Genomic DNA, 21418 nt, shown 5'->3' on the forward strand with positions numbered 1-21418 from the left:
AGAGATACTTTGCTTTCTAGACATCCCCACTGCCTGGACTTCCCCCCTTTCTGGTCAGACCAGGGAAAGTTTTCTGTGCTTTTAACCCCTCCTTGGAGGAGGGTGTGTGTGGAAGATATTATGAGGAACTTGGCTTGGCAAAGAGAGGTGTGGCATGGGGTAAATGGAATATCCTATTGACTCCAACTGCACGAGGGCAGGAGGAAGCCTTGGGAGCAAGTTGGAGATGTGAGGGTAGATCTAAAATGGAGAGGTTTGGGAGGCCAGGAAGTCAGAGGTTTTACAGCCCACAGACTTGGTGAGGGGCTGTGATTGTCCCAAGCCTCAATTCCTATGAGGCTTTCTGCCCACTCTGCTCCTTATTGCATCAACAGCCATGGTGTTAGCAGGATCTGGCTGATGCTTGCCCAAGAGTAGTGCTGTGGGGTCTGAGCAGCTCCTTGTATTTATGGGAAATACTGTGCTAACCTTGGTGATTTAGACTTTTCAGTAGCTGCATCATCAGGGTTTTTTTGCATTGGGTGTTCATACACAGCCGCTTGTAATCCAAAGTACGCATCTCCTTTTCAAGGTAGGAAATGTGTTTTGTCTAACAGACGAAACTCCTTGGTTTAACTCCCTGGATAAATGAAGCAACCTTAGACTAAAAATCCCCCTTCCTCCATTGCAAATATCTCACCAAGACCTTGGGTGTCACCTGTGCTCCAGCCTTCCCTCCTTTGAGGTGTCAGCCAACAGTTTGTGCTGACTCGGTTGCTCCTTCCATTAGCACGCCAACCTCACCACAGGAAGCCCACGGGAAGCCAGCAGCACTGGCAGAGTAACCCTGAAACTGGATCTGGTTCCTTTAGGGAAAGCCACATACCTGCACATGGGCGAGGTCGTCGACGGCGTCGACATGCGGGCAGAAGTGGGGCTGCTGACCCGCAACGTCGTGGTGATGGGTGAGATGGAGCAGCAGTGCTACGAGTACAGCAGCAAGCTGTGCTCCTTCTTTGATTTCGACACCTTTGGGGGGCACATCAAGGTGAGGCTGGAGCCCTTTGCTTGTCCTTTCCTCCTTCCAGCCACACTTTCACATAGCAAGGAAGCCAAGATGCAGGAAGGGAAAAATTCCTCATCAGCCATTGAGCAAACAACCTCTCCCCACAGTACAGCAGATCCACCCAGCTGCTGCCTGTCCTTTAGCTTTGAAGTGCACGTCATGCCCCTGCAGACATTGAGGCTGGTGATCAATACACCTGAGATAAAGTTACCACATCCCAGTCCAAGTTTTCCCTAGATTTTGGTGGTGTTTAGCCCAGGAAGTTCATTTTGAACCCAGCTGGCTGAAACCCATGGAAAATGATAAATATATATTGCTTTCCTTCTACAATTAAGTTAAATGTGTCTGTGACAGCAATGGGGAAATCAAAGAGCAGCTCTGGTCTCCTTAGCCACCATGGCCCTCTCTCTCTCACCCTGCCGTCACACACACCCCTCTGCACAGTAAATCCTTCAGCAATGCAGTCCTTTCTATGCCTGTGTTCCCTCTCCTTGCCCTCAACAGACTTTTGTTCTTTTGTTCTCCAGATTGGTCTTGATTTTAAGGCTACCCACATTGAAGGTCTGGAACTGAAATACATGGGTCAGCAGACGATGGGGCATTACCCAATTCATTTCCATATGGCTGGAGATGTGGATGAGAAAGGAGGCTACAACCCTCCAACGTATGTGAAGGACACCTCCATCCACAACACCTTCTCCCGCTGCGTCACAGTCCATGGTTCCAATGGTTTACTGGTAAGAAGTTCCAGTGTCTGCCTTAGAGATGAAGATAGCAGGAAAAAAAATTCCTCTTAGCATGAATACACCTTAATTGTTGCAGAATGATGTGTTTTATTGTTAAAGCCAATGCCTGACTCTTCCCACCCTGGATATACAAGGAGTATCTCAACCTGCCAGTGTGGCACTGGGGGCTGTGTGTGACTCAGAGTGGACAGAGCATTTTTCTGGGTACTGCAGTGTCTGCAGACCAGCCCATCCCTAATGACTGGTTGGATCTTTCTGTAGAAACAGAGTCTGCTATTTAAAGAGGATAATCAGAAGCTTTAAGTGTGCCTCATCTTTCCTGTAATAAAGGTTTGGGCTTGCAATGCCAGTCATAGCATTAAGCACTCACAGAGCTGTGATTTGCTAGAGTTGCACTCCATAACAAGAAATCCTTTAGGATAAATCTCTAGAATGACTGATGGTTACCAGACAAGTTACAGCACACCAGAGATGTCAAGAACATGTTCAGATTCTCCCCAGATCTAGGGGTGCCTTTATTTTTGGGGTAAGGATGCTGGACCTGTTGTTTGTGAACAGAAAAGAACTTGTGGGTGATGTGATGGTTAGAGACTGTCTTGGGCATAGTGATCACAAAATTATAGCAGTTTTCTAGTCATGGAGAAGTAAGGAGGGGGGTCAGCAGAACAGCTGCCCTGGATTCCAGAGGGCAGAGTTTGGCCTGTTTGGGAACCTGGTTGACAGAGTCCCTTGAGAAGCAGGTCCTGAAGGGCAGAAGAGTCCAGGGGGACTGGATGATCTTCAAGAAGCAAATCTTAAAGGTGCAGGATTTCTCTAGGCAGAGGACTCTCACCCATTCAGTGAAATGGCAGTGTATTCCAAAATAAAAAAGTATGTCTGAGCCCTGAAGAGAAGAATTTGTACTGTCAAGAGCACTGCTGCTAAATATAACAGAATTTTAAGTGGAAACATAATTGGCAGTTGTAACCTGGATGGTCACTGTGCATTAGGAGTTCATACCTCTAGAAGTGCCAACGTTGGAAGGGAGAGTCCCAGGCATAATTAAAATGCAAAGAAGTTGAACAAAGGGCACTTAAATTGCAGTTCCAGAAGTAGAGCAGCTTTTATCTGCTATTTATGAATCTGAGGTTTTGGGTTTGACCTCTGTCCTTCTAAGTTTATAACATGATCTTGAAAACCTACCAAATGAACATGGCTTCTGAAATAAAGAGACATTTTACTGTATAAATTATATGAGTTGTTCAGGGTCATGTGGTATTTGCCCAATCTGAAGCTGCCAGTAGAGGGGCTTAGTACACAATTGATGTGCAGAGTGGCAGGGCAGCATTACAGGTTTCATTTGTCACACTGTGATGGACTGTCACCAGTGGCACCATCAACACATCCTCTGGCTGCACAGAGGCTGCACAGCTGCTGACGAGCTGCAGCTGCTTCTGGATCTAATGTGAGATCTTCATTCCCTGTTGCCAAACCAAATACCCAGAGCCTGGCATTTTTCTTATCAGTCAGATGGATGGGTTCATGCAGAGAATTTGGAAATAGTTTTGTCTCTTGTGCTTTCTCTGGGCAACAACTGTGCCATAGGGGATCTGTGGCATAGGAATCCACGTGCTCAAGCTTTTCCAGCTGAGGTGACAAAGAGAAATTTGGACAGGCTGACACAGCTGATGAAAGTGACTTGATTCTCTTACTATTATTGAACAACCACAATTCCCTAAATGATCATACTTTGCCTCCATGACAAGGCACCCAAGAGAAATCTTGTAATTTAGGACATTATTTAGTCAATATAATCCCTCTTGGTTTTAGTTTATCAAAATGTGTGAATTTGAAACTCTACCTATACTTGTTTTGTTTTTTTTAACCTCATCATTATTACTGATGGCTGAAAAGAAAGCCCGAGTGAACTAAAGCAATCTGATCAAGCTTGTTCAGTTGCATCACACAGAACATGCTCCAAATGTTGCATCACTTAGGTGGCTTTGATACACACCTGCAGTCAGCACTCTGTGCCTTGATTCATCAGGTGATCCTACCACAATCTCCTCATCTACTTTCTGACTCTAATTTCCTTCCTTTCCTCTTCCTTCTCCCCCAGATATATTCAAAGACACCCACATGGGTTTCTGATGACTACAGTAGTTATTATATGCATTTCCCAGTTGCCTATTGTCTTTTTACTTGGGCAACACCAGCTGTTGCTACATGCTAGAACACCATTCATGCAAACAGAGATGAGTTTTGTCTTTCACCAGGTAACATCATTCCCTCTGAGATCAGGTAGATCCAAAGTGTACTTTGCTGAGGGAAAATTTGCCTTAATGATGTGCACAAACCAAACTTTGGAAATAGCCATAAAAATTCTAGCTGGACTGTTAAACCTCAGCACAGCACAGCACTTAATGATGTCCTTAACATTAAGCTGTTGATTTCAGAGCTGCTTCTTGCATGAATGTTGTAGAGTACCTGTGCAAATGGTTTAATAAATGGGAGAGGGGCATCAGTTGTTTTTTACTGTCATTAAACCAGGCAGGTAATTTACATACAGGCTCTCCTGCTTGCTTTGCTGTCACTTTTCTCATGTCACGTCAGGGATACTCATAGGTTCTGAAAAGTCTAGGAGAAAAGAGTATCCAGTTATTTCTGATGACAGGTATTTTTCTGTGGGTCTGCACAGTCTGTTAGATGTATTTGTCTCAACATTAGCTCACCTCATTGATGGGTTATTCTGCACTTGCATGTAAATTCATATTAGCTGAGAGGCACAGAGGGTTTTTCTGGAAAGAAATCTGTAGAAATTAGTTTCTCACCACAATTATTGGTTTAAAATGCAATAGTTGCCCAATGCTTTCCACAATATATTGGCCAAAAAAAACACCTAGTTACACCACTGCAATCCCGGAGATAGAACTTTGCTCTGATTCCCACTCTCCATTGGATCCCTGTGTGCAAGTTAAAGTAGAAGCAGCCACTGGGGAAGAAAATTAAATGGGGGTCAATAAAGTCTGGTAGGATCCAGGGGAGGTATGTACTTCATGGAATAAGAGTTTGTGCTATCTAGCAGCTTCAGTGGTATCTGCTTTTTCTAATCCAGCTATACTTCACAGCAATTGTTTTGCCAGGAAGGGCATTATCTGGCTCTAAATTGCTTATGGTTAATATAAGATTATGGACTATTAGCAAGGTTTTAATCAAAGAAAAAATTAAATACATTAGAAGAGTGATTTTGGAACAAGCATCTCATTTTCTATGCAAGCATTTCAGCAGTGGGCTTGTGCATGAAAACAGGCACAGGAGAAAGTCAGAGGTGACTGAGAGATGGCTTGTGGGGAAATAACTAATCAAAGAGAAGGCGACAAATGCCTAAGGGACCAGATTCCTGGCTGGTAACTCTCTCTTGTTCTGTGGGCTCTCAGGGATGAGTTAGGAGGACAAAAGGTGTTTGCTGTCTCTGAGCCTCTCTGCCAGTGCTCGGCCCTGTCTCACCCTGCTCCTGTTCTCTCTCACTGCCCTGGGAGATGTGATCCCCTGGGATGGCACTCCCCTGCTTTGCCCCAGCTGAGTCTGGTCACTGCAGGTTTCCATGTCCCTGTCCTGGTGCAATGTTGTGCCAGCTGGAAAGATAAATGGCTAAAGTGGCAAACATTTCTCTAGGGAAACTGCTTCCATCATCTAGATGTCCCAACACCACTGCTTATGTGTCTTTTTGGTGTTACTGTCCTGTGAGAGAAAGCTAATGGGATTTGGTGGCAGTTTCTGTGGAATTCTGACATCTCTGTGGTTAAAAGATTTCTTCTACACGTTGGAAACCTTCTTCTGAATGTTGCTCACTCTCTTGAAGTGTTCTGTCCTGTAAACCTTTATCATAACAAGGCTGGGATAGTTCATTCTTCTGAGGGGGTACCATTTAGTATATACATTTTACATCTAAATAAAGAAGGCTAAACTTTGCAAAATCTATAATTTTATTAGACATGGGAAGTTAGCAGTGAATTTCAGTGAGGTAGCTTAATGGAATGTACCATTTTCCAGGTCATTTTAGCAGTGTTTAATTTACTGTGATGATTTGTGCTCAGAGATTTGAGTATTTACACTGGAGCATGGATGCTACATAATAGAAGTCTGTGTGGTTGTAAGCCAGTAATAGATTTGGCAAGCAAAGTGTTAGTTCTCATGTGAAAACATATTTGTAATAATTTCAACACTAATACTGGGATTTTATTTGAAATTGGTGCTCCTTGCCTCAGGAATGAGGCGTGAAGGTGACAAAGACATCTCAAGCCTGTTTACAAAAGCAATTCAAGCACTTGAATGCCCATGCACTTGGTCTCTAAGTGACACCATGATGAACAGGTCTTCTATCCAGGTTAATACTGTTCTTTGTCCCCTGACAATTACTGTTTCATCAGAAACATTTAGAGGAACCCTTCTGTGGCAGGTTAACCTTGGCTAGGAAGGTTTCCTGAATCCAAGGTGATTGATGAGTGGTGGCTGATGGTAACATCAGGGAAAGAGCCCAGGAGATCCAGACCTTCCCCTGGTCAATGGAGACCTGAAATTAATTTTCTATATCCCAGATATACCCACTGACAACTGACTTGCTGGACACACTTGCTGCATGTCCAAGGGCTGTTGCTTCCCATCTTGTCCCATCCTTAGGCTTCAAACTCACATTCCTGCTCTCAGATCTTCCAGTGGTGTGAGGGGCATTGTTCTGTCCAACCAATGGTGTCCCGATGTTACCAGCATCCAAACCAAAACCATAACAGCATTGATTAACACCAGCTGATTTGTCTCAGGGTCTAGCAAAGCTTCTGTCAACAACTTGAAGAAAAAGATCAGGTTAAGCCTAAAACAAGCCAGCCTGTCTGGAAAACAAATTTCTGCCCCTCTAATAGCCTGGAAAAATATTTTTTCATCTCAGCTGCATTTTTGAGTTGCATTTCGTGTAGCTGCTCATGTAACTCCACATGAAAATGAATGAGCCCAGATGTGATTTGAACGTCTAATTCCTCTCTTCATCCCACACCCTGTGTTTTTTCCAGCCTCATGCTAAGTCAGTCTCTGATTTCTCAGGCAAACAAAAGAATGGAATGAGCATTTCCTAGGTGATGACAAATTCTAATTAAGTATTAGAGTTATTGCTTTTAGTATAAGCTCTTAAGGGCTGAGAGGAATCTTGCTTTTGGTTTTGGTTACAGATCCTGAGTTCAAAAAGGAACTGAGGCTCCTATGTGCCATCACACTGAAGTTTGTTCTAATTGTGCAGTGGCTGAAGCATAAAACCTTATCACTGACCTTTGTTTTGTACATGCAGGTGAAGGACGTGGTGGGTTATGATGCTCTGGGCCATTGTTTTTTTACGGAGGATGGACCAGAAGAGCGCAACACGTTTGACCACTGCCTTGGGCTGCTGGTGAAACCCAGCACTCTGCTCCCCTCCGACCGCGACAGCAGGATGTGCAAGCTGATCACAGAGGGAGCTTACCCGGGCTACATCCCTAAGCCCAGGCAGGACTGTAGGTAAGTGGGAGCCTTCCTCTTCTCTTCCTTCTCCTTGCAGGACTTAGCCATAACAGACAGCATTCTGTGTATGTGATTATGTAGCTGTCTGTAGGGGTTTGGGCTGTTTGCCCCAGATTTGGGAGAGCAGTTTCCTTGGGGTCTTTATCCTTGTGCTATTCAGATGCCTACAGACCTAGGGTGTACTTTCAACTTTTTGTATAAAGTCCATTGAGATGGTTCCCACCTAAAATATTGTAAATCATTATTTGAAAGTGTGTGCCCCTGACTTGTGCTTTGTGAGCTCTTGAACCTGATGGCTCAGCAAAAAGTTGCTTAGTTCAAAATGAGCCATGTTCTGACATTCGTGCTCATCTCAAATGGCAGCTGATTTTGAAAAGATTTCAGTATCACCCATTTTGTCCTCAGAACAAGCTGAGGTTTAGTTCAAACAAAGGAATTTTTAACTTTTTTAGTTTGGCAAGGGAGAGAGAAGAATTCATGCAATGCTCTTTTTCACATCTGTGTTTGCTTATAAAATACACCTAATGTCCCTATTCTTAAAATAAGGATTAATTAGCCAATGTGCTCATTTTCCACTGATAATTTGTTTAATAGTCATAGGGACATATTTTGTGTATAATTTTGAAGACTGTTGCATGAATGAGTGCTTTCTAATGGAAAAGTGTTATGGTACTTTGATCTGCCCTGTCTTCCTTTATAAAAGAATTCAAGATCTGGTCAGAAAAAACAGCTCAGCTTGTTTTGCACTGGGCTCATCCAGCCTGGAAGTGCATGAGTACACCAACACTAATCCCAGTGCAGAGACAGGGGATGAGCACCAGCTGTGGCTCCATCAGTTTGGGAGAGGCAGGCAGGGAGCTGCTGCTAGGAATTAAAACAACAGGATTGTGCCAAATGACACCGTAACCTGCCCAATCTATGTGGCTCTGAAGAACTGGATTAGGCTGCAAGACAGGTCACTGTGGAAATACACTGTCCTTGCCCTTGCCTACACAGCAGGAAGTGGTCTATAAATAATCCAAATTAGTTTATTTCTAGGCCAGTCCCATGCCCAAAATAGAAAAATTTTGCTGTTTTCATGATAAAGTCAGACAAACAGAAATGCATCAGCAAAATCAGTTGGTCTAAAGCCCCTGATGGCAAGATTAAAATAGACATAAATGTTCCACAGGTTCATATCCTGCAGAAGGACAAATCTCACACAGCAAATTTAGGGGCCAGTCTGCTGGCTCCAAGTGCTGGATGTGCCTGTTGGTTAACAAATTCTGTATGTAACAGGATGGACAGTGATGGATGGATTGATCTGTCCTCCTTGATGGGAATCTTTCAATTAAGAGCCTTTTATGTGCACTAGGCAAATGGAATGCTGTTGTCCCAAAACAAATGTGCAGGAGGGTGGGAGCAAATGAAGTTAATCAATCACAGCAGCTCTTGGAACACGCAGATATGGGGGTACACTTGGAAAGCCCTTAGTAGGCAATTCATTGGATTCCTTGATTAAACGAGTCGCTAATGAACCCAAGGGCTTATGTGGGGGCAAAGTTCTTTTCTGTGACTTGTGCAACAACATATTTGCCTTATCATAAAACATGATTGACATCTGACAGCTTCATAGCAGGCTTGGAATTGCAGTTGAAATTCCTCATTTAATATGTGGTGTTTTAAAAGATAAGGCCATGTTCTCTGTCAAACCACAGAGGACACAAAGTATGAGAAGAGAAAGAAAAAACACATTCCTCTTGCCCCTGGGCAGGACCCCTTATCTGGGGAGGTATCAGCCCTGCCTGCACTGGGGGAGTTTACGGGTGACTCTGGTGTGTGCTCAAAGTGTAATTTTCATGTTATTCTTTGTTTTCCTGACCTGCAGTGCTGTATCCACCTTCTGGATAGCCAACCCACACAACAACCTTATAAACTGTGCAGCTGCTGGATCTGAAGTGAGTGCACAAGTTTCTTATTTGGTAACAGCTCAGGCCAGTGACAGCCCTGCAAGGCTGAGGGAGGCTCTCACTGGAATAAAACCTATTTTTAAAGCTGCTTGATTGAGACACACATTAATGTGGCTGGTGCCACCAATAAAAAGAATGGTTTTACTTTTGCTCCAAACTTCTTGTCACTTGCTGTTTCTAGAGCTGGATTTAACAAAATTTCACAGTGTGCAGCCTGAATAAATTAAATAAATGTGACTGTGGAGTCACAGAGAAGCCTTTGGCAACTATATTGTTGATTGCAGTACAGTAATGGTGCTCTGAAATTTCAGTCAGCCCTAATGCTAAATCCACAGGCATTTTTGGTCACATCAGGAGCCCTTATTGTCCTGAGAAGATATAAAAACAAGAAAACCAAGCCTAAAACAGAGAAACGTGGTCTTCCGAAAGCTTTCAAATCTTGAGTACCTATAGTAGGACTCCATGATAACTTTTTAGGTAGCTAAATAAAAATGATTTGATTTTTAAGTTTGGAAAGTCTTACTTATGCTTCAGTATTGATGCCAAAACATAACCTAAGGTACCCTGAAGATCAGAAGTGTGAATGTCAATGTTGATGTGCATTAAACTCTTTGCTGCAGAGCATTACACGGGTCAATGGCTGTGATTTGTCCTGGAATCTTCTGGCGTGTGTCTTGTGGCTTTGCTGAGCTCTCCTGGGGCTAGTGCAAACCAGCAAAGCCTCAGATGTCCCTTTTCTCTCTCAGGAAACAGGCTTTTGGTTTGTCCTGCACCACGTGCCCACAGGCCCCTCGGCAGGCATGTATTCCCCCGGCTACTCGGAGCACATGCCGATGGGGAAATTCTCCAACAACCGCGCGCATTCCAACTACCGGGTGAGTCTGCACGCAACGGGAACGGGAACGCTGCCCTCGGAACAAACACCATCCCTCCCTCCAGCTCCCCAGGCCTGCAAGCTATTAGTGCCTGTGCCTTCTGCTTCCCTCGGAGCCCTGCACGCTTGTTTGTGTCTCAGACAAGGCGGCTCGCGGGAGCGCTCGGAGCCAACCGGCACCTGCTCCGCTCAGCGCTTGGGCATCCAGAGCGGCTCTCCCCTCTGCTGCTTCCCTGCCTCTGTGCTCCTGAAATACTGCCTCCAGGAGCATCTGCTGGCAGCTTGTCTAATTATACACCTCAGCTGCCAATGCTGGCAATTACCTGAACAGCTTCTAGAGGGATAAACACAGCTGCTCTGTCTAATCGCCGCCTCTGCTTATTTACTCCTCAGCCTGCCATGTTGTGGGGCTGTGTGTTACTGAGGGCTTTAGACTGAAGCAGAAGGTTTAGGTGTATGGGAATACATGCATTTATGAGAAAAGTGCAGCTTTGGAAATTTGCAGCCATTTTGGGGCGTATATGTAAGTCTGGATAGTCCTGGCAGCCCTCTGTTTCACCTGCTATTAACAGAAGCTGTTCTTAGCATCATGTGGCTTAGAACAATTGGAGGTAAAGTCTGGAGATGGAAAGAGCTGTAAAATTTATTTATACAGTGATAATTACATTTCTGTTTTCCTTTAGGCTGGAATGATCATCGATAATGGCGTTAAAACCACCCCAGCCTCTGCCAAGGACAAAAGACCTATCCTGACATTGATTTCTGGGAGGTAAAGTGTTTTGCATAATTTGGAAAAGACTTCTCTAAAACACTGACTGAAAGCTAGGAAATTGCCCCAGGGAAACTCACAAGAATCACTGCAATGCCTTTGGGGTGGCTCTTTTTGAGGAAAGGTCTTCACTTTGATACACCTTGCTGTTTCTGACTTCATCTCTCCATTCTCCTTTATAAGGGACCCTCAACACCCACACCCTTCTGATTTCATCCTCGTTCTTTAGCTCTGAGCTGAGCTGGCGTGGATATTACATCTGCTGTAGGGTGTTCCATTGATTTTTGAATTTTTAGATAAGGAAGAAAATTCACTGCCTGTTCAAAAGTCCCTCTGAGCAGAAGTTGCTGCAAGAATTTCTTAAGAATAAGAAATTTGAGTATTTCATGGGAATGCTATTGATTTTGTTAATTTTTTTAGAACCTGCTTGAACAGGAAGTGTTTATATCATGGAGCTCATGCTTTGATTTCAGATTTCAGTCTAGTTCCAAGTCTGACACTGCAATAACAATCACAATTAAATACACAGAGTGATCCTTCATTTCTGCTGCTGTGCGCAGCCTCTCTGTGGTGTAATGGAGTAATTTAGAAATAATGGAAACCTCTCTATAGACTGTATCATATCAGCAGGTCTGCTGTGGTCTGGTGGCTTCTGGGAACCCACTCCTTCCCCAGAGCTGGCCCCAGAGGAGGCTGATGAAAGGGCTGCACTTGCACCCTTGTATCTCATTAGAGGTTGAGTCTGGCTCTTAGTTACCAGCCCCCAGACATGTGAAAGGACTTAAATACTCTCAAATTTCATAGTTTCTTTCCTAACAGACCAATTGCCTCCAGTTGCACCCTAACCTACATTCCCCCACAAATGCATTTCTTGACAGAAGAAACCATGTAAGGAAGAGAAACCTGCTGAAAGCCTCTGCTCAGCAGGGAAGAATGACAACTCTATCTCCTTCTCATCTCTGGGGTGTGGGTTACCCAGACTACTGTAGTCATGCACTGGGCAAGCATTACAGGGCTGGGATCCATCTTCCTTCCCATGAGAGCCCAGCCAGGAGCTCAGATATCAGTTACCCACATCACCCTGGCGCCCTGGCTAGCAGCTGATGCTAAAAGATGTTCAAAAGTGAATGTTATTTGCATTATTTAAATGCTCAGTTAATTAAAGTGATTAAGTCAATGGTAAAAGTAGCTGCTAAAAAAATAACTTAAGAGCAGCCTGCTCTTGGGAGCCTGATGCTTCTTTTCCATGCAGCTGAACATGTGCTTTGGGGAACTGCCTGCTGCCACAGGCGCAGTTAGTGGTTAGAAAAGGCAATTTCTCCCTTGCCATACAAGGGCAGGAATGGCCCTTGGAAGCCAAACAATTCATAATGCACTCATGGTTGTGCTTGGGGATTACCCAGCAGCATAAACTGCAGCTCAGATTATTTATTCCATTTTCCACCTTTCATGTGTCAAGATGGAACTGAATAAATTACTAAAGTTTGGCTGGCTGGAGCAAACTGTGAGCTAGGCTGGACTGTGACAGAGTTGGAGAGATTATTCTGCATTCAGTAACAGCATTAAATGTCCAAGTCAAATTCTGGACCCTGTAGTGTTCCTCCAGTTATCATGGATGTGAATGAAATTGGAATCCATCTCAAAATATTTGTACTTAACAATGCCTGGGGAATTCACAAGAGCTGATACTAAATCTGTCTCTGAAAGCAAATTCACAGTGATGAAGCTGCCAAAGCAATATTCATTTATTGGAACCCTATCAGCCTGATGCTCAGTTTTAGATTGATATGATGGCTTATTAAGCAAAGCAAAGTGCTATTGAATATCTGTTAGCAATTTGACAGCTTGGCCTCACTATCCATGGTGAGGAATGAATTTTAATCTCTGGACCATCCATTGCTGGCACTGAGTTGGATACTCATCTATCAGCTTTTCCAAGCTGTGTGGTGTGACGGAGGATGCTCCTCCAAGAGCAGAAAGAGGCATGGTGCCTCCAGACAGGGTACCTGACAGCCAAGCTCAGCATCACCTTGCCCAGATCCTGTGGCCCAAGCTGTCAGGGAGCAGCTGAGGGCACACATTGCTGCAGTTTCTGCTTCTATCTGCTTTTTTTCACCACATCAGGCCAATATTTCATCATACTGAGAACTTCAGGGTTACTAAATCTTGTACATGTGTCCTGTATAGTGGGAGTAGTGAAGGACATACTCTCAGCTCCTCTCCAAGATTTTAAAATTCCTTTCCACAGCAAGAAAAATTTGGCAGTGGTACTCATGGCCACAGTATAGCCAGAGTTAGGAGATAAGAATGCTCAAAAGGGAAAACAAAAGGATATTTATCTAAATAACAGGAACATGCTAAAGGATAGCAGTAAGGAATTAAAAAACCTGTCTGGAACTTTTGGGAGCAATAATAAACTTTCCATGCTTTCAGCAATACATCAGCAATACAATACCGGAAAGGTGAAAGGAAACTTGGAGCAGGTCTTTACAACTGCCTTGCCTGGACCTTCCTTCCTTTGGCAGCTGGGTCTGGCCATCCCAGCTTGAGCAGACATGCTACATGGATGGACTGTGGTCCCAGAGCTGTTCCTGGGTTACCACAAAGCAGATGTTTGGCAGGGCCATGCAGGCAGCAAGACCACCTTCCCTCGCCAACCTGTCCTCTCTCCTTCTGGTTGCAGGTACAGCCCACACAAGGATGCTGATCCTTTGAAGCCCAGGGAACCTGCAATAATTGAGGGCTTTATTGCCTACAAGAATCAGGATCACGGGGCCTGGCTGCGAGGTGGAGATGTATGGCTGGACAACTGCCAGTGAGTTTTGCCTTATTTCAACTCTCAGAGTTCAGCCTGGTGTTTATGGCAAGCATAGCTGTGGTTCAGACTATTTATATCGCTTTGCACCTTTCATAAGGCCAAGATTGAAATGAAGATGAAATGTTAAGCCACCACAGGCATTATTTTACACAAACAAAACCTGCTTTGTCTGAGCTGAGAATCCCTCAGGTTGTTTCTTTGTGTGATGCTGACCAGCATCTATATATCATCACAATTCACACACACAGACACACAGATGCAAATAACTAAAAATAAAACCTAATTTTTTTAATATGAAAAATGAGGTGCTTTGAAAAGAAAACAGTGAAATGCACACCTTTCCTGGCTCAGCCTGGTCACAGATCAGTTTTATGTGGTTCAGTGTAATGCTGAATAAGCAGGTACTGATGAAGCAGACATAAAACTATGCATCACAGCAGCAAGGGAGAGAGTCTGGGCAAGTGCGTGTTGTGCTCTTTGAAGGCCATTTCCTGCCCTGGCCAGAGCAGATATTTGTTTTGCACTTGAAAACAGATGATCTGCTGCAGTTTCTGTTTCTGAGCCAGGCTCCTGATATCAATCCTAGCGAAGAGAAGAAAAAGGAAAAAGTCACTTTAGGAGGGATATTGTGATAACCCTGGAGGGAATGGCTGCCACGCTGATATCTGGTGTGCAATTCCCAGCCAGAGCTGCCTTACCTTTGGGTGACCCAAACCTCTTAAAGCAACCAGTGGGATAAGCTGTCAGTAGTGACCTGGTGAGAATGGGGCTGTAGCAGAACACTCAGAAAAGTCATATTGAGCAATACAGTTTGTGTTTCTTATGACCCACAGGAATCCATCCCGCTCCAAGGCCAGCAACTGTTGTCCTCACAGATCCCACTCAGGTCACTGGGACATTTGCATTGCTCATGGAGCAAAGGCAGGGTGCTAAAACACCAAATGCTTTATGAGTTTCCAGCAGCAAATCTCTGAGTGTGTGTGAATTGGAGGAAGCAGCCATCAAACTGTAATTGTCTTTATAGCCAGAGCCATTTCCATTTCTATGGCTAGAATCTAATTTATGTATCCCATTAACAGGGCCAGCGTTGATGTGGCCTGCAGGGAAGCAAGGAGGCGATAGGGTGGGAAGGGCTGCCACCTACAGACAGCAACACAGTGAGGGGATCTGCTCCCAAACCACTGCCAGGATCAGTGACAGACGTGGGAGGTGATGCCGGTGTGAAGACACCAGCAAGACTGACTCGAGCTATCAATTCATTGTAGCATTTCTTGAAGCAGCAGTCAAGGACCAACACCTGTGATTTATCTTTTCCTGAAATTTCAGCAAAATAGAAATATATTCTTTTATTATTATTATTATTATTATTATTATTTAAAATAAGGAAGTTCTGATCTCTGTATTCCTGTTGAAGAAAGAGAAGCCAAGCTGCTCTTTGTTTATCACCTTGCAAAGCTCTTTTATGGAAGCAGATTGTGAAACATGAAGACTGTGTAAGGCAAAGCACCATTAAATAATAAAAGCTGGTTGGTGTGGGAGATAAGCATGATTTTTTTATCTGCCAGAGAAAAGTGTGTGATCATTAGACAAAAGGATAAAGCTTTATCAGGCAAGTAAACTATGGCTGGAAATCACCATCTTAACCCCAGCTGGAGCAGTCAGGTGTGTGTCTGCTGCTTCATGTGATCTGCAAATTCTGCAAGATGTGCCAAAAGAGATCTTCTAAAACTGGAATGGGAACAAGTCTGGAAAAACCCGAGTTCCCCTGAGCACTGTACAGTAATTAATCCCTGCTGTCCTCCACTAGTTTGCTTGTTATAGTTTGACGTGACAAACCAAAGCAACCCCAAATCTCTTCTGAAGCATCTCTGTCCTCTTTGCAGGTTTGCTGACAATGGCATTGGGCTGACCTTGGCGAGGTGAGTGTGGCAGGGCTGTGTGGCAGCCTGGGCACAGGGCTGGGGCTGGGTGTGAGCAGCCCTTTCACCTCCAGCCCTTTCTTCTCAGCGGTGGGACCTTCCCTCACGACGACGGCTCCAAGCAGGAAATCAAGAACAGCCTGTTTGTTGGTGAGAGTGGAAACCTGGGCACCGAGACGATGGACAATGAGATCTGGGGGCCTGGAGGTCTGGATCACCGGGGAAGGACCCTGCCCATCGGCCCGTAAGTTCAGCTCAGCATATCAAAGCACTCATGGTTCCTGCTCCCAGCACAAATCCAGCCCAGTGTGGTTTCCTCAGCGCTGTTCAGTTTAATAACCATTACACAGAAAGGATTTAATTTCATGTTTCCTAATCCCAGAGTCCTCACTGTGCAGCTGCTGCTGGCAGGTACATCCTTGCAGGCTGCCAAGACAGATCAAGCTCCTCTTTCCTTCCCCCTCCCCTTTGCAAGGGGATTAGAGAGGACAGCAAGAGTACTCTGTGCTAGCAGGGCACCTCTGTACGTGTGATCAGCAGTGCTGAGCAATGAGCTGAGCTCCATCAGCTGCCAGGAAGGCTCATAGAAGCCTTCCTAGGCTTGCATGTGGTCATGGGTGTGCTCAGTGCTGCTGTTACTGTTGGTCTTGCAAAGGACTTTAATGCCTTTGTTAAGCAGTTTCGAAATGGCCAGTGAACTTCATGTGTGGCCTCCTCCTAGACTTAAGTCCTACAGATTGGTTTGCAAGTACAATGCTTTTGCTTCCTGAAAACACAGTTATCCTAACAGTAGCCCCACAGTGAGCAAACAGCTCAGCTGATGCATTTCTGCCATATTGCAGGCCTCGATTTTGCTGTCAGCAGTGATGTTGGAGACTTATTATAAACTATACCAATAATGAAAACCCATTCTGCTATGACTCTCCTAGTATCCTTTACACACACACTCACATATATATATATGTGTGTGTGTGGACATATCTCATCTTGGGTGTGGTATGCAGAAACTCAGAAAAAATGCACTGGAGCAGGCAGGAATTCTCTAAGGGATCATACAAGGAAGGGATCAAATTTGTTTATCACAAGTGAAATTTGAAATGTCTTATCTTAGCCTCTTAAAGATCTTAAGCATCTTGTTCAATTAAGTGGTGTGAAAATGGTGTCTTCTTTACCTTGCAGCTGATATCAGAAAAGGCTGATAGAGATTAATTAATCTGCCCTGTCAACTCTTCTTAGCTCTATAGATTGTAGGACCTTTCCTTGTTTTCAAAAACTTTTTTTTTATTGCAGTTGATCTGCAATGCTTCTCTCCAAATCCCTTTGAAAGAAGTGGTGGGACTTCTTTTAGCCCTGCTGTTACTCAGCCCAAGGAGTCTGCACAGCTCTGCTGAGTTTCAGGTTTCACTGCTGCAGAACTCATTTCTGATGGCAAACATGAATTTATTCATCTTTAGGTCAGTCCTTTGGCATTGCTGTTACTTCCTTCCCTGGAGAAGTACAGGCTAAATAAAGATGATCTGTTCAACACGAGAGAACTTGAGCTGAACTTGCAAGGATAAGAGGACTTTACAGAGCTGAAAAGAAGGGAAATCCCTTATCTTCCAAAGCAGGAACTTAGGAGTCATCCTATGGCCTGCAAGAAATGAAGGCAGCCACGAAACAAGCGCTGTGGGACCGTGCGTGTCTAGAATACATCTCCTCCTGCTGCTAATGTGCCATGACCAAGTCTCTCTGTCTCCCCACAATGTATTTTAGGGATTTTCCCATCCGAGGGATTCAGTTCTACGACGGGCCCATCAACGTCCAGAACTGCACGTTCCGCAAGTTCGCGGCGCTGGACGGGCGGCACACGAGTGCCCTCGCCTTCCGCCTCAACAACGCCTGGCAGAGCTGCCCCAACAACAACGTCACCGCCATCCGCTTCGAAGATGTCCCCGTGAGTCACCCTTCCCAGACAGCCCTCCCTGCCTTGGAAATGGGGGTGTGGGCACAAAGGAGAGAATCTTGCCGATTGTCTTTGCCAGAAGTCTAACAACGAAAAGAGAGAGGAAATGTGATATGTGCAATAACAAGAAGATCCAGTTGTCAGTCAGGTTTGCAGCAAAACAGATGCAGGGATCGGTTAAAAAAAATAGCAGCATTGAAGTGAAAATAATTTCCATTTCTGTACGACTCAGAAACTGAAGAATCAGCCCCCCTTTATTTTCAACAGTGGTATAATATTAAAGCAACAGAAGGAAGTCTGTTCTGAAAGGCCTGACTGACCTAGAAGCAGAAAATACTGATTTTGGGGAACAGCCAGTGAAACTGAGCTGATGCAGGATAGTTCTGTAGCCCTGCACACCAGGGTAATTCCAGACTCCAGTTCTGCAGACATAAATGAGAGCAGAGTCCAGCCAAAAGGGGTTTGCCAAATTTTGAATTACAGTATGAACCTCTGGGTGCTGGTCTGAACCTGTCCCAGGGCCTGTTCTTTTGAGTTATTTTTGTATTTGCCTGCACAAATACGTGCTAACTGTTTCACTGAGGTTCACCTTTAGCAGCTGTTAAATCCAGCTGCCAAACATTACAAACAAATAAATAAATAAAGTGGTTGAGCTGAAATGATTTGTGTTGCCTAATTTTCAAAAAATTAGCAGGCTTGCTCACAGGTCAGGAAAAGTGCTGACCAGTGCCAAATATGATGGGAAAGGCAAAATTCCCCTAAAAGTGTTGGTTGGTCATTCTCACATTGCACAAGGCAGGCTGGTGACATGACATTTATTTATGCTGGATAAAAATATCAGTCAGAAGTTGCCTGAGCAGCCATTTCCCAGGGCTGACTGTTTCCCACATTGGAATGACTTCATGTGGCTTTGAAACTGTGTTAGCAAACAATGAGTGAAGTGGCTCTCGTGAAATTTCCCCGTCTCCTGAACCTTCCTCCAGAATTTTCAAACAAATCTTCCCACTGATGAGGCTGAAATTGTAGGATGTTTTTAACCTTTCCCTCGTGGTCAGCAGGGAAGTGTGTGTCTGCTCTGCCTGAAAATTCAAACACACCGTTTAAGTCAGAAAATGGGTAATTTGAGCCACTGTAGTGACCAAGGGCATCCTTTTCTTGTTAAGTGATTAATTCCTTTCTGGAGATGTAAATTTGTTCCACTGTTTTATTTAGATTACTTCAAGAGTCTTCTTTGGAGAACCTGGCCCGTGGTTCAATGATCTGGATATGGATGGTGACAAAACATCAGTTTTTCATGATGTGGATGGTTCTGTGTCAGAATATCCAGGCTCATACCTGATCAAAGAAGATAACTGGTTGATCAAGCACCCTGACTGCATTGACGTACCCGACTGGAGAGGCTCCATTTGCAGCGGGCACTTTGCACAGGTAAGGCTGCTCACCTTGCAGTATCATTATCACTTTGGTTCATTTCAAATTTCTTGGCACTTTAAAGCTTGACCTGTAGAAATGGTCTTTCTTCAGAGCGCTCAGTGTTTATTTATCAGCATGTCTGCACAGGTGGCTTTGAACATGAGGAATACTGTGGTGTATTTTCTGAAACCTTGGCCTTGGCTGCTGACAGCTCCAACTTCTGCCTGAAGCCTCCTGAGAGCTCCATGGGCATTCACAGATTAATATTCATAAATCCATGGGCTGTCAGCTAGTTATTTTTCCCTGATTTATGGAGGGAAGTGTTGCCCACAGTGTTACGGGAAATGTGCTGATGAGTTGAAATTAGACTTCAGCTTCCATGCTCTTTCATCCTGTGTGTGACCATCAAACCATTCTTCCCACCACAGGAGCCCTGAGTGCTGCTGCCATGAGAGTCCTCACTTTCCTCTGCTGAGAGGGCCTGGTTTTGTCTTGTGTGTTGCAACAGTTGGGGTTATTAGTGTGTAGTGCCACTACAGCCAATTTCTAACCACTGAGCTGGGTTTCAGGCTTCTGAGATCCAGACAGAAGGATCCTTCATCAGCACAAGTCAGATGTCTGAGGTAGATGCTGTCGTGCTGCTGCAGGATGCTGTGGAATATCTCAGCCCTGCTGCAGCCTCTGGCACATGCACTTGAATTCCGTGGATGAGGAAATTAGCCTTTTTTTTTCCCTGAAAACAGTTTGCTTTGTTGAAATGGAAGCCTAAGAAATTGAACATAAGTGCACAGCCCACAGGTTCCTGCCCAGCACACAGGACTTGCTCCAGCTCACATCTATTGAGTATCTGAACCTTTCACTGTAGTTCATTAAACCCTTGGTGATCTTTATTTTTTTTTTTTTCCCATCTAGATATACATCCAAGCCTACAAGCCAGCCAACCTGAAAATGAAAATAATAAAAAATGACTACCACAATCACCCACTCTACTTGGAAGGGGCTTTGAGCAAAAGCACTCACTACCAGCAGTATCAGCCAGTTATAACTCTGAGGAAAGGCTACACCATCCACTGGGACAAGACAGCCCCTGAAGAGCTGGCCATATGGCTCATCAACTTCAACAAGTGAGTGATCTGAATCCCAGCATTCCAGTACAATCATGTAACTGCACATTTTTAATGGGTGAGGTCATCACCTCATGAGCTCTTCCAGAATGAACATGCCTGTTACAGGAAGTCCATTGAGTTCATCTTTTCATGAGCCATCTCAGGTTCTTGTTTCCTCCCCCAGGAAGCTCTCTAAGATAAAACAGTTCATTTTTGGAAGTTCAGAACTAATTTATTCCTGGTGCATGGAAGTCACAGGTGTAGAAGTCAGGAGCAGATCTGCCATACTTTGCTTAACTAACCCATGGTTGTTATGTCTAATTTATGTTGCATTAATCCAGTCTAAACCATGAAAATTCTAACTGGACAGGAAAAAACTTATTGTAAATTATTTAGTTTGGCTTCTAGTATGCTCAGGAAAATAATAGTTATAACTTGTTTCAATGTGGGTCTTTGCTATTTTTAGGAATGACTGGATCCAAGTAGGGTTTTGCTATCCTAAGGGGACGACATTTTCCATTCTCTCAGACATTCACAACCGTCTCTTGAAGAAAACATACAAAACTGGAACCTTCTACAGAACCTCCCAAATGGAGAAACTGGAGCACAGATACCCTACCAAAGGGTACTACTACTGGGATGAGGACACTGGGTAAGATAGCAGGCCTTGCTGGTTTGGACACTGCTTTGGGAATGCTGCTGGAGCTGTGAGCTGTTTGCCTAATGCCACTAGCGGGGATCGCAACCAAACCAGGACGGTTTTCTGGATATGTGACCAGTGTTAAAGTGTTTAATTTTCCTGGGATTCCCAGGCCTGCCAGTCATTCACAGCCTCTGCTGCACTGCCAATTATGCTGGGAAATGCTTTTCCAAGTGAATACAAATTAGAAAAGGAAAAAAAAAAAAAAGAAAAAAAAAAAAGAGAAAGACAAAAGCAAAGTGCTGACCACAAAACTTAACTGAAGGCATGCACAGCCCTTATTGTTTTGAACAACAATTATTTATAAACCATGGCAGGGGTGCACAGGAACTAAGTGCAAAGCCTGTTATTTTAAAGGATTAAAATAATGGGAAAGAAAGAAAGACCTAAAATACAAAGCCTGTATTTCTACATATATGTATCATTATAGAATAGAGCTCAGAAGGTGTTCAGGTGCTATCTGATTTCTCTGTTTTACTTTCCATGAGCTCCCTAAACCATTTCTGAGATGAGTTTTCCCTTCCATTTGCATGTGGGATGTTGGGCACTATAAAACACGGCGCCAAGGGCTGCAGTGAAAATTATTGCAAAGCATAGGAAGGAATCCA

The 21418-nt window shown here is 44.2% G+C and overlaps 1 protein-coding gene across 4 annotated transcripts in view; it reads left to right on the forward strand.

The window, feature by feature from the left end:
- CEMIP (cell migration inducing hyaluronidase 1) overlaps positions 1-21418 on the forward strand; it is a 99563-nt gene that overhangs the window by 74223 nt on the left and 3922 nt on the right. For all 4 annotated transcript variants that reach the window (XM_068203789.1, XM_068203791.1, XM_068203788.1 and 1 more), the window contains exons 12-24: positions 852-1027; positions 1573-1782; positions 7109-7314; positions 9185-9254; positions 10013-10141; positions 10824-10909; positions 13593-13724; positions 15611-15646; positions 15735-15890; positions 17402-17582; positions 18804-19019; positions 19917-20128; positions 20577-20762. In XM_068203789.1, coding sequence (XP_068059890.1) covers positions 852-1027; positions 1573-1782; positions 7109-7314; positions 9185-9254; positions 10013-10141; positions 10824-10909; positions 13593-13724; positions 15611-15646; positions 15735-15890; positions 17402-17582; positions 18804-19019; positions 19917-20128; positions 20577-20762 — 1996 coding nt within the window. The remainder of the gene's footprint in view (positions 1-851; positions 1028-1572; positions 1783-7108; positions 7315-9184; positions 9255-10012; positions 10142-10823; positions 10910-13592; positions 13725-15610; positions 15647-15734; positions 15891-17401; positions 17583-18803; positions 19020-19916; positions 20129-20576; positions 20763-21418) is intronic.

This window comes from Anomalospiza imberbis, chromosome 13 (assembly GCF_031753505.1).
Source record: "Anomalospiza imberbis isolate Cuckoo-Finch-1a 21T00152 chromosome 13, ASM3175350v1, whole genome shotgun sequence".
NCBI classification, from domain to species: domain Eukaryota; kingdom Metazoa; phylum Chordata; class Aves; order Passeriformes; family Viduidae; genus Anomalospiza; species Anomalospiza imberbis.